Genomic DNA, 13038 nt, shown 5'->3' with positions numbered 1-13038 from the left:
AAGCAAAGAGAGTTTCAGAACACAATATTTTGTATCTGAAGAAGAAAAAATGTGGATTCTGAAGGAAAGTCTTCACTGCGTCATATAAACAAAATTTACTCCAAGCAGCAGGTTTAAGGTACACTTATTGCAGTTCCTTCGTTCATTTCATCTTATTCCCACAGACTCTGACTAATTTCATTTTGCTCTTTACCTGGTTGCAAAGGACGTAGGCAAAAATAGTCTTGTAATCAAGCATGTTTGAACAAATACAAAAGTAATTTTGTAAATTAACACTTATGTGCACATATAAGAGTTCTTTTTCTGTTACACTTGCTAGGGTATGTCCTAAGAAAATGAAGGTGAATCACCTCTGTATAAGCTTTTATGATGAATTTAAATGGAGGAAAGTGTTATTATAAATAAAGTACTTTGAGGATGAGTTTGAGCCCATGCTTGCCTGTAGAGCTCTGTAAAGAAAATGTTAACAGAGTAGTTTTCTTCTTCAGGCTGTGTTCAGAAGTAAATCACGCCTTTTACATAATGAATTGAAATTTATCTCTTGCCACCCTCAATAAATTTGTACTTTTGTGAGTTTGTATTTTGACAGCATATATAACCTCTTCACTTCATTCAGGGAGGCAAAACAAATGGTTTCCAATAGCATTGAAAATGAAAAATGTCTTTCATATTATTAATTCATTTAGCCCCAGGCAAATTTTATGCAGAGACTTACAGGGACTGACTTTGTTTCTGTCTAAGAAAGCCTGATCCCAATGTCACTGTAGTCAGTGTGAGAGAACTTTAACATAGAACTTTAACGAAGCCTTCTCACCTCAGTGATGGTGAAGAAAATTACACACATTTTTTCTCTGATCTCTGGGTCATAGGGAAAGACCAGAGAATGCTTTCATATGTGAAATGAGGTGAAGAGTCCTTCATCTCTTGTGGCAGGCAGCCAGATTCTCCCCAATTTCCCCAGCCCTTTCCACTTTGTTGTGGTTAGAAATGGTGAAGTAAGGAAAGGCTGAGGCAAAACTCTTGGATACTTGCGCTTCATGGATCATCTGCATATGAGACATGGTCACCCAAAATCCAGACATGGGACTCTCCTGCCCAAGTATTAATCTCCTCAGATGTAGACAGCAGATAAAGCTAAGAAGGATCCATCATATACTTTGAAAAACTGGGGGCAAAGCTGTGGGGCTAATCTCTGCTGAGCTGCTTTGCCTTAGAGAGATGCATAAGAGAGGATGAGAGAATCTTGGCAGCACTATCAATTAATGTCTATCAGCAAAGTTGGCTTAAGCGGTGAAAGTTGTTTTAAGAAAAGTTGTTCTAAACCCTCTTTCTGTTACAGTGGTGGAAAAGAACAGCAAACAATGAAGTCAGCTGAGAGGATTAGATCAACATGGAAACAACAAATCAAATGGTCTCTGGCACACCCTACATGTTACAGCAAACTCTAAGGTAAAATAAACTTGCTTCAGGCTTTAAGGGATAGATTGCAGCACAAGGAGTTTCCAATCATATTTTCCCTCCTGTACTGCTCACTCCCGCTCCCCTGATCCACAGTGTTAACACATGTTCATCGAGCCACAACATAAGTAGGATTCTATAAGTGACGTGGCTTTTCAAAAAAAGTGTGCTGATGATGAGTGAAGGAGATTTACTTCAAAGCCAGGCTGGTTCAGAGTAGAGCTCCACAAATCATTAAAAGCAAGGAAGAGTTGGAAACTAGGTTGATAGAACTAACGTTTCTGAGTCATATCATTCTGATAGAGCTAAGCATCAGGAGTTACAATCTGGAACTATCCAAGACTTGTGAAGATTTCTGACTGGCTTATGTAAAATACAATGTTATATTTACACATGTAAGAGAAGAGGACTGTTGTTTTATGACAAATATCCGTCATTTGTTACTCACATTTCTTGTTAATTAGATTGAAAAGACTTCCTCCTTAAAATTATTAGTAATCCACTGAATATAATGTTTGCCACCTTCCCATTAGTAGGAAAAAACATTATTGTTAGTGGCTACTTGCACAACTGGAGGCATCACCTGATTAAACCATAAAGGTAAATTTCAGAGGAGCAAAGCCTACTAACACCCCTCAAAATATTTGCACATTTTAAATGTGAAGAATTGATATTAATACTTAAGAACATTTTCTGCTCAACCTCCCAAAATTTTAATCCAACTCATTTAGTGTGATTGGTAAGTACAGAAGAAAACATGCAAACAGAAAGATTTTTGTGATAAAATTATTCCCAGGCATTTCTTACACTAGACCAAGAAGAGACCTATAATTTTATCTGCTGATGGAACTACCAAAGCAATGAAATAACCAAGAATTTTTGTCTTTTTCTTCTTTCCCAGTCTAGCTTTGAATGTTAGGACCCTCCCTATCCTTGGAAACCACAGAATCATTGAACTGTTTGAGTTGAAAAGGACCCTTAAAGGCCATCCAGTTCAAATCCCCTGCAATGAACAGGGACATCTACAGCTCCATCAGGTGCCCAGCACCCCATCCAGCCTGACCTTGCATATCTCAGGGATGGGCATCCTTCCCAGAAACCAGAAATCTTATGTTGGAGTAATCTGGCTACAGCAGAAAGATTTGCTAAAGATATTGAATGTAGAATACCAGAATTACTGGAGGTACTGAATTAAATTCCAGTGTAAATGGGAGGGCAAGATCTTAAGTAGGAAAAACAAACAAACAAACAAACAGACAAAAAAAAACCATGACAGGAATCTTTTTTTTTTTTTCTGTTTTGAATTAGTGAACGTGAACATAGGGCACTGAGTATAGAGGCACTATTCAGAATGTTTCTAACAGTTACTCTATTGAAAGGAAAATAATTCAAAACTTAAAGTAATCCATATTATTAATATCTCTTTTTCTTGTTTACTGAATTTCCTTACTTCAGCATAGTATTTTTTTTTTTTTATGGTGACTTTTTTTTTTTTAATAATCTTCCTGTTCCTGGAAGGGACAACATCTGCCATAACATTTAAAAAGTGCCCAGAACATCAACTTTCAGAGAAGTACAGAGAATTATCTTCATTAGCTTGTATTTGTTTATCCCATTATACATACCATCTGTTCTACTGTTACAAAACATCTGTATGATGCTATCTGACTGCAGATTGTACTCACCATCATGACCAGACCATGCAAATAGAGTATCAGATTCCTGTAACTCAAAGTTAATATTTGTTCACCGAAGTCCAGAGTTATACTGCTGTAAATATGGCATGAACTATATGAGGCCTCAGGTATTAACTGTACCACCTATCTTGTCCACTTAAATATGGGTAGAAGTAGGCACATCTTACTGAAGTAATGTCATTCATCAGATCTTCTTCACACTCATCTTGTCTGCAGCAGCCACCTCCATCTTTAATCCCTGTGTGTCTATTCCCTTTTCAATGCACAGAACAAGGTAACTCTGCCATGAGGTTAACATGCCATATGTTACCATCTGCTCCAAGAAGAGTATCCACAGGAAGTGGCAAAAGTGAGTATTTTCACTCTATGCACTCAGACCTCGACAAAAGCTTGACAATTCCCCATGTAAGCATCCCTGCTTAATAAGCAGAAGTGTAAAAATCATTCAAAGCAAAAACTGTACAAGTTCTCAAAAGTAGTCAGGATATACAGTCTCAAACTAATTCAATGCATCACTGGCATCATTTTTTACTGTGATATTATGCATACACATTTGTAGAGGAAAGGCTGCACACCAAACCATGCCAAAGGCATCAGCAGGCACAGAGTAGTTTCACTACATGATATGACATTGGGTGATTTATACATTATTATTTAAACTGCTAATATACTCATGCATCCCCAGAAAATAAACTGAAGTTATTTACCAATCTTCATTATCGTGGTGGAATCATGATTACAACAATCTTCATCTAAGTTCTAAATTGCATTTTTTTTAACACTGCAGAATGAGCTCCCTACGTATCTGTAGGAGTATAATAATTTCTACATACTTGCATTCAACCAGCATTCCACCAAAAAGGGCTTTGAATAGTATAAATTCTGCCAGAGAAGCATACTCTGTGTGTGGGAAGGACAATCTGCTTTCTATTGGTTGTAATAAAGCCAGCAGCATCTGCTGCTGTTCAGCAACGCTGTCACCAGCTCTCAATCTCTTAATAAAGCTTTTTTTTTTTTTTTTCCCCAGATCATATTCTAAACCTGTCAGAACAGAGGTGAGACCCTAAAATTCATCACTGAAGCTAATTCCAGAAAACATATCGCACTGTGGTGCCATTAAACAGGGACCAGTGAAACCTTCTCTTTAGACAGTATGAAATTCTAGTCATTCACAGCGAGACAAAACCACTCAACCACAAGGAATAAAGAATTCATGTAATCTTTTCCATAGTATTCCCTTTTAATCATACTCTTCTGAGTGCTAGGCAAAAAAAAAAGAAATTAAGCCCTAGCTGAAATTAATAAAGAGAGAAAACAATGCAGCACATTGTTCTGATTTTCTGGACACCTGATGGTGTGTGAAGAAGATGCAAGGAGAAATCTTTTGCTCACTTCTAATTCCAATGGCTAGACACAGAGCAAGGAATGGCCGCAATACTCCACGGAGTACTATAAAATGGACAGAAACTGTATTGATCTCAAGGATCTGAGACAAATTACATTCAGATATTAGCCAGAAGCACAGCTCTTTTAGTAGACATGCCTCTGTGGCTCAAGTAGTAGTCATTGGTTTAGCTACTGTTTCAAACGATGGTTTGGCTCTCTTCAGCACTAGAAGGACCAAGCACTGTCTCATTACCCACTGATATCAATATAGTCAGAATTATTATTCCATATAAATATACTGAATGATTGAAGTAAAATTAATTACTTAATTAATTAAGGTTAAAAAAGTAAGCACTTTTATTTACAATTTCCCCTGTAGCTCACACAATTCTGTATTTCAAAGTGTTTTCAGTGGTTATCAACACAATGCTACCTCAGCTTGGTACAGAATGTGAAACCAAAGTTAGGTGAAGTAAAAGTCTATGTACCTGACAATTGACTGACAAAAAAAAATCCATCAAATTGTCATCATCTAGCTCACTGACTACAAAAAAGTGGTTCATAGGCATCTTTATATGCGAAGAAATAGACTCTTACCTTCAGTATGTACAGCAGAAACATAGGTCCAGTTATAGCGCTTGACAATGTCCACCATAGCCCGTGCTTGCTGTGCATCAGATGGTACAACTCTCATAAAATACTTGAACAGAGTTTTGTCGCTTAAGTCCATGCTTGTGGCAGAATAAGCAATCTGAGGTATATTGAAAAGCTGCAACAAGTTCTGGACCTGGATAGCAACTGAGCTAGAGCCAGGGCCAATGACACCAACAATGGGTTTCTTGGAGTGGAAAGATGATGAAGATCCATCTACACATCGCACCATCCCTTCCTCTTCTTCCGATGAAATAAGAGAGTCCCTTATAAACTCAATGCTTTGCTCCAGAGCCACAGCAGAATGCCAGCAAGAGTCCCTTATTTCACATCCTAGTGTTATATTTGGCAACAGTGTTGGGTCCAAATTAATTCTATCAAGGGTATGTAGCATTGCCTCCACTCTCTGAATGCCATACTGCTCTCTTACCTCTCCACACTTCCTCTCATGAACTTTGTCAACTGTTGGTTGGTGGTGGACAGAGAACAGAGCTCCAATGATAATATCACCAGGCATGTGTGCAACCACCCTTCTTTCATTGGCCTGTGCAGAAACCAAAAGCCCAAAGTTCCCACAGACATCTTCCTTCAATAACAGGATTGCAAGGAACAGCAAAAGGACCATTTTAGGAAATGGTTTAGGCTGGTAGAGACAACATGATTGAACGAAATGGAGAGCTGGTCAAAAGCAGTTATCAATTCTTTTGGATAAACAGAGTAGAATGCTGGTTAATCAGGCGTTTGCATGTATTCTCTAAGGTGTCACCGTCATCTCCAAGTGGACAGTGGTGCAGAGCTGTACATGTGATCATAATCCTCATAACCTTCAAAAATGAATAAATAAAAGAAACAGATTTAAAATGTGAAATAAAGTCAGCTTTGTAATCTTTACTGAAGTTGCTCTGCTGTCAGTGACTGTAATATCTTGTCACCTCTACACTCTTTTTTCTATCACTATTCAAGTTGGAAAGTTTTGTTCTAGTTCAGTGTTTTGCAATCTTAGGCTTGTAATTCTGCTGGTAAAAATCAGTGTCTTTCTCTTGGATGCTTTTAAAAACGTTTTGGGAAATGTTTTCAAAAATGCAAAATACAGACAAGTATTAATTTCCACAAAAAGATGTTGCCACTTCTAATACATCTTTGAAAACAACCTTCTTTACTTACAGATGTTTCCCATATCACAAATGTCTGTGTCACGCTAATGTACCTCATTCAGTACTGTGTTATCAAGTACAGCACTAGCAAAATTTTTTTATAAATGAAGCCATTCCTAAAATATGATAAGAAATGCAGAATCTGGCTTTTCCAGTCTGAAAATGTTTCTTTTTTGTAAGCCACAACATGAAACAAATGATCTTTAAAGTAAGCTAAGATTAAGAAAATTGATCTATTTAATAACATTTGTTTTTATTTTAAGCATGAACATTTCAGCAGAAGAGTAACAGATTCATCTCAATTCTAAAACATCAGAGTGAAATCTTTCCATCATTTAACATACTTAAATCAAAAATCACTAAGAAGAAATTCAACAAATCCCTTTAGGGAACTATGCAGACTTCACTAGAAAGAAGAAAACACAGATACTATATAGGTGCACTGATGCCTAAAGTATTTGATCTGCTACATTTTCAGACAGTCTGCAATGCAATCATCACTCAGTTTTACCACTGGAAAAGGATCAAGGAAAGAAAGAAGGAAAGAAGGAAAGAAGGAAAGAAGGAAAGAAGGAAAGAAAAAGAATAAGGATCAGAAAAGATTCATGTCTTAGGCTGTGGTCAATGAAATTGAGAACATACTTGAAAATGTTCTGTACCTAGCAGTGCATTTACAATAGTCTGCTCCTGGTTTTAAATATAGTGCTTAAACTGTAGTTTTGTCCACTTGCTAGTTGATCCACTGATAGCAAAGAAAGTTAAACACACTCTTACATCAAGGAAGATGCTGAGCTAGTTAGTGAAACACATGCCCAGTCTCATTAGCAAAACAAAAGCAAAATTGTAGGACAGAGACTGATTTCAGTTTTACTTACATAAATCTTTTTATAAAATAATAACATTTATATAAAGAATGTATATAGTAAAAAAGAATATAGGACTTTCCATTCATTTCAGATCCATCAGTAATTTCTAATCCATTGATACAACTCTGACAGCACTCAGATGTTACAAAGTGAAAGAAATCCTTTGCAATGGAGAGTCTACCTCTCTTTCTTCCAGTGTCAGAATTCAGCAGGTGTTAAATCCTAGATTTACCACTCATTGCTAGAGCATTCAATGCAGTGTCACAATGAACACCTTCCTGACTTCAGCCAAATCTAAAAACATTTTTCTGCTTTAGATTAGCCTTGTTTAATTATTATTTTACCTAGACCTCTGTAAATTGTAAAGTATTTACACAGAGGCAATCCTACAGTAGTGTCAGCGAGTATTCCCAAATGAAATCCAAATCTTTAAAAAGATAAAACTTTGAATAAAAATGGTCTTGTAATATGAATCGCAATATTAATAGGTTCATGTAATATTAATTTCTAGTAAAGAAAGTGATAATTATGAAATAGGGTTCAGACAACTGTAGAACATTTCAACACTTTGTATTTATCTATTTATTTATTTATTTATTGGTTTGTGAAGAGTTGGCTTATCAATACTGCAATCCCTTGCCACTACGGAAGAACAGCAGTTCAGTTCAGGTTAATTGGTCTCTAATTACAGAATATCACTACTGCTTATGCATTCCAGTTGTTTGTTCTGTGACACTGAAGATGATTTTGTCTAAATTGTAAACAGCCTGAAGAATGAATGACAAGGCATATCTCAGTACAGTATCACAATGATTAAATTTCTATACCTCAATGTAACATTTTATCACTTAAAAAAAAAAAAAAAACCTTTTAATTATTTTTAATGTGTTAATGTTTAAACTGAAATAATAATCTGCTATTCAAAAGCGTGGATGCTTATTTTTCTGAGCTCTACATACTAAGTCTACATGCACAGAGCCTGTCTATATCTAGACTAAATGCTAGCCCTGCCTCAGACTGTTACAGCATATGCAATTAGATGTCTTTTTATAACCTAGTTGCTTATGCAGCTTCGTATGCACAAATAGAATCTGGGGGGTTGAAATGAGCTTGTGATACAAAAAGTATGTAGTCTTAACTCACTGTTTTAATTCTACAGTATATATTGCCTAGGCTTCTGGTCAGGTTTATTGACACTGTCCACGCCTTAAGTCTATAGATTAAACGATTTCCATACAGGATATATGGGAAAGAGAAGGTAGCAACAACATCTTTATCTTCTTCACTCCAAAGAATAGCTGTTTGTTCTTCTTTGTCTACAGTTGTATTTATCTATATAACTTGCAGGGTAAATAATGAAGTAAAGCTGATGGTCTCCTTTATACTTCTAGTTCAACAGTAATAGCAGATAAGCACAACTAAGTGCCCAATACCAAGTTATCAAACCAATCAAATCCTCCTACACCATGGTATCCAAGGGGAAGAAGGGGCCAGATGTCAAGTGAAATTGTTCCAGAATTAATGATCAGTCTTCACATGTTCTGCTCTACTACAGTGGAAGTCAATTTACTTGGGACTTTCAATGTTGTTACTAACTGCACCAAAAAAACCCGCTTCATTTATGTAGTATTAGGTTTAGAACTCCAAAGCATCTGAAGTGAATGCCTTCTGTGGGCTTTCACAATGCAGCAAAACAACCTGGAATTTATACTGACATGGGCAAGTGAATCTGCTAAATACTATGGATTTGCATATGTACAATAGAGATCTGTTTCTGTGGGCTTGCTCTTGCTCTGACAGTCCTAAAAATCACAGACTGAGGTGGAAAGAAACCTCTGGAGGTTGTCTGATCCATCTACCCTAACCAAAACAAGTTCAGCTAAAGCAGGTCATATCCAGTCAGGTTTCGACTAACTCCATGGATGGAGGCACCACAATCTTTCTGTGCAGCTAATGTTTGACTGCACTAAGAAGGTTGTTTTCTTATGTTTAAATGGAAGTTCTTACATTTCAGTTCATGCCCATTTCCTATCATCCTTCCATGACTGGATATGCCATTCAAAGATGCCTTGAGGGTAGTTAGGCAGCAGATCACATTCTAGGCTAAAAGATGGCTGAGCAGAGAGCTGATAGACTAAGCACACTAATTACATTTCCTGGAGAATTCCTCCATTCTTCCCTGAAAAGATGGCCAAGGGAACTGTTCAAATATACAGTTTTACTGCTATCATATCCCCAAAGAATCTTATAAAAGTTATTTTGATTTTTATTCTTTCCTCATACAGGAAGCTTATTAGTATAAGCAATATGATTACTAAAATAAAATTAAGCAAAATTTTACGAGCTTAAATATAATTCCTGTGTTAACTATTAGGGGTAACCTTAAAGGGAGTTTCACACGCTTTCAAATTGAGAACAGAGTTATCAATACCATCATAGACGGTAAACCCTCGAACACATATATAAAGTAGTAGAAATAATTTCCCAATTAATAATTTATCTGCATTTACTTGTTTTTGTTGATGGACAAGCAAATCCATATGCACAGCACTTAGGGTCAAATTTACTTTCCACACTTCAATTTCTTTAGCAGCAAGATAGTTACTACTAATTTACTGCAACACAGACAAAATGAAATCAGGCACTTAATTACTGGTGTATCAAAGTTCTTAGCTTATTCCAGCTATGGATCTAACTATAAATTAATTCTGAAGTCCCCTGCAATAACAACAGATGACAGGCACTTGGGTTTCAGTCCTTTGCTGCACTCAGAACAATTGCAGAAATAATAAGGTGAAAAGATGATTCTGCCTATCTGTTCTTCATTCAGCCTTGCTCTAGTCAAACTCTTATGGGCTACCCAGGTGAAGACATGATGAAGCACTCAACAATTTCCTGTAACCTTTGCTTTCTCCGATAGTAAAAACTTTATGCCATTCTCTGCTAGGAGAAATTCTCAGCTGTTTCTTTAGGGCAGAGTTCCAAGTACTTCATGTTGAGGTTTAACCGAGTAGAAAATGAGCATCTGTAATATTCCATGAAACATCACACAACTCTTGAAATGATTTATTTTAACCTGAAATGCAAGTTCATCTATAATTACTGTCGGTGCAGACCAAAACAAAGAGCCCTCATACATAACTGAATTAATTAGATCACAAATCCCACAGCAGTTCACAGAGGGATGATTTTGCACTGTGTACATGGCTGAGCGTTTATACATGGAGGACAACTGACTTTTCTTCTACCACAGCAGGTGTTAACTGTTGAAATCTATAGAGGGAGAGCCTCTCATCCTGTGACTTACATTATTATGACAGCGCCCACTAGCGACTCCAGAATGAAGGAGTCGTTTCCACAATCTGAATTCTGGCTGTGTAGCTTCTATAGGTAAAACACAAAATCAGCAAAGGGAAGATTTCGATTTAATCTATTTTGTATCAGGGTATCAGGAAAAAAAACAAAAAACAAACACGAAAGATAATTACTTTTGTTCTTTTATTTTATTTATTTTTAAATGATAAGAGCTCTGCAAGCTTACAGCCTCTTAGTTCATCGTTTCTATTGGCAGATTAAAATAATAAAAATAAAATGCCAGATTACTGAACCACAGTGCTTCAGTGTAGTGAGAACTCAGGGTCCAATGGGGGAAAACACTTAGAAATATACTCAGTGATAAATACATGAAGAATGCTGCTGGTCAATCATCTGTAAAAATTCATCTGAATTTAACGTCTCTTTATAGGATTTTCCTGATTAGAGAAATCATAAAAATTATGCTCTAAACCCACTGATTTGTAGACACAAATTATATTTATAGACTATGGACGTATAGCTTACAGCCATGTATCTGCCAAGGAAATGCTTTCCAGGTATTCATTTACAGCACATACTGCAATTAATTCTGTGTCTTCAGATGTCTGATAATAAATGTCAATATAAATATAGAAATGAATCAGATCAATACATGCCAAGGAACTAACCCAGGTTCCATCATGAGAGAAAAAAAAAACAACAACAAACCACACACACACACACACACACACACACAAAAAAAAAAAAAAAAAAAAAAAAAAAAAAAAAGCAGAAACTGAATTACTGGCCCAGGTTACATCCTATCATTTTTCCTCATACTTGCAGTGAAGATCTTTAAAAGGCAAGAGGACGGAACTGCTTTAGAAAAGTCATTACATAAGAAGAGAGAGTTCTCAGCTCTTCTCAACAGGGAGCGATATGAGCAAAAAGTGTACACTGAAGTTTGTAGGATGCTAAGAATTTGCTCAGTACTGCTGGCTATTACCGTTGCAAACACAAAACATTGGGTTCATTCTATTCCGGCAATCTTCTTCCCAATGCTATAGAGAGGCTCATGTTGCAGGAGGTCCCATGCACCTACTTGGAGGTCGTTTATTTGGTCACACAAAAATCTGATGCACTCAAATGCTCTTTAGTTGCAAAACATGATCATGAGCACACAGGCATGTCTTGAGATTTCTACTGCCATTTAACTTTTCCATTCACTAATAATAAAAATAAATAAATTGCTTCTCTGAATTCCAGTGGGCATTGGAACAAGCACTTTGACAAAGCAAACAATCTTTTAAAGAGGAGACACTGTGAAACAATTTCCAGCAGTTCTACTTAGAAGTAAACTAAGCAGCACAGATGAATTCTAATCATTTGGTCTAAATAGCCACTGAAAATAACAGACTAGTGGGCTGATCTCATGAGTGTCTTCACAGATAATAAACATAGAATACTAGAATTATCAGCAAGTTCCTTAGCAATCCAGGAAGTTTTTCCCCATACTCTCACCACCCCCAACACACTTTCTGGTTAATGAAACATTTTTTGTTTCGATGTGTAGGTGCTTAACATTACAGCAAAACTTGCAGTGATTCCTGCAATTCTGCTAAATACTACTTATTACCGCCATTACCAAAACCCTATTATACCACATGATGCAGAAACTAACAGCTCTGCTGTGATTTCAGCTGTAATGCTGGACATTTTATTAGTTAGCAAAACTGTATGATTTGTAGGAAGTAATCAAACAAAAGCAATACCAATTCCAAAATATCATCTTCTAGTCAGTCACAACAAGAGTAGCTTTGAAGTGACATTCCTGTACTACCACTATATCAAAGAAAAAAATCACAAATAAAATGACAAAGAAGCTATATAGAGACCCAAGTAATATTTTCTGATCATCTGAAATAATGATTAGTACTGGCATCCCTAATTATATAAATACAAGCATGTAGTTAAAATCTTTGAAAATGCATAAAATATTAATATATGACAGAAATGTTTAGGAATACAGTAATAATATTAAAGTCACAGAGAATAATAATTAAAAAAAAAAAAAACAACTGGCAGTTAACTCTTTTATACACTTTCCCGTTTGAGGACTGCTTAAAGCAATGTATTTTCAAGACAGTCCTCTGCCACTTTGCTATCGAGATGGTCCTCCCGCTACGTCCTCAGGGCTAGAAGAAACAACCATTCGCACCGCCACACATCCCCACCAGAAAGCCCTTCTTGTGGAGGAGGAGGAATGGAAGTGGCACTACGGGAGAGATGGAGCGCCAGTGTGCGGACACGGAGCTGCCGGCGCTGCCCATGGTGCTGAACATCGCCTTCCACCGGCGGCTACCTCGCGGGCTGGTTTTAGCGAAGGGGGAAAAATAATCTAAAAATCAACCAGTGGCTATATAAATAAATGTATCTATCTAAATGACACAGTGGTCACAGTTATCTTAAGGACTGCTTTTTCTTACAGATAAATTAGATACATAGAGACGGCTTATAGAGGAAACTATTGGA

At 36.6% G+C, this 13038-nt stretch overlaps 1 protein-coding gene across 4 annotated transcripts in view; it reads right to left on the bottom strand.

Annotated features, from left to right (window-relative positions):
* Positions 1 to 13038, bottom strand: part of GRM5 (glutamate receptor, metabotropic 5) — a 254953-nt gene that overhangs the window by 239698 nt on the left and 2217 nt on the right. For all 4 annotated transcript variants that reach the window (XM_015279791.4, NM_204138.2, NM_001397865.1 and 1 more), the window contains one exon: positions 5139 to 6016. In XM_015279791.4, coding sequence (XP_015135277.1) covers positions 5139 to 5817 — 679 coding nt within the window. In that variant the 5' untranslated portion in view covers positions 5818 to 6016. The remainder of the gene's footprint in view (positions 1 to 5138; positions 6017 to 13038) is intronic.

Source organism: Gallus gallus, chromosome 1 (assembly GCF_016699485.2).
Source record: "Gallus gallus isolate bGalGal1 chromosome 1, bGalGal1.mat.broiler.GRCg7b, whole genome shotgun sequence".
Classification (NCBI taxonomy): domain Eukaryota; kingdom Metazoa; phylum Chordata; class Aves; order Galliformes; family Phasianidae; genus Gallus; species Gallus gallus.
This window is presented reverse-complemented; position numbering and strand designations above follow the sequence as displayed.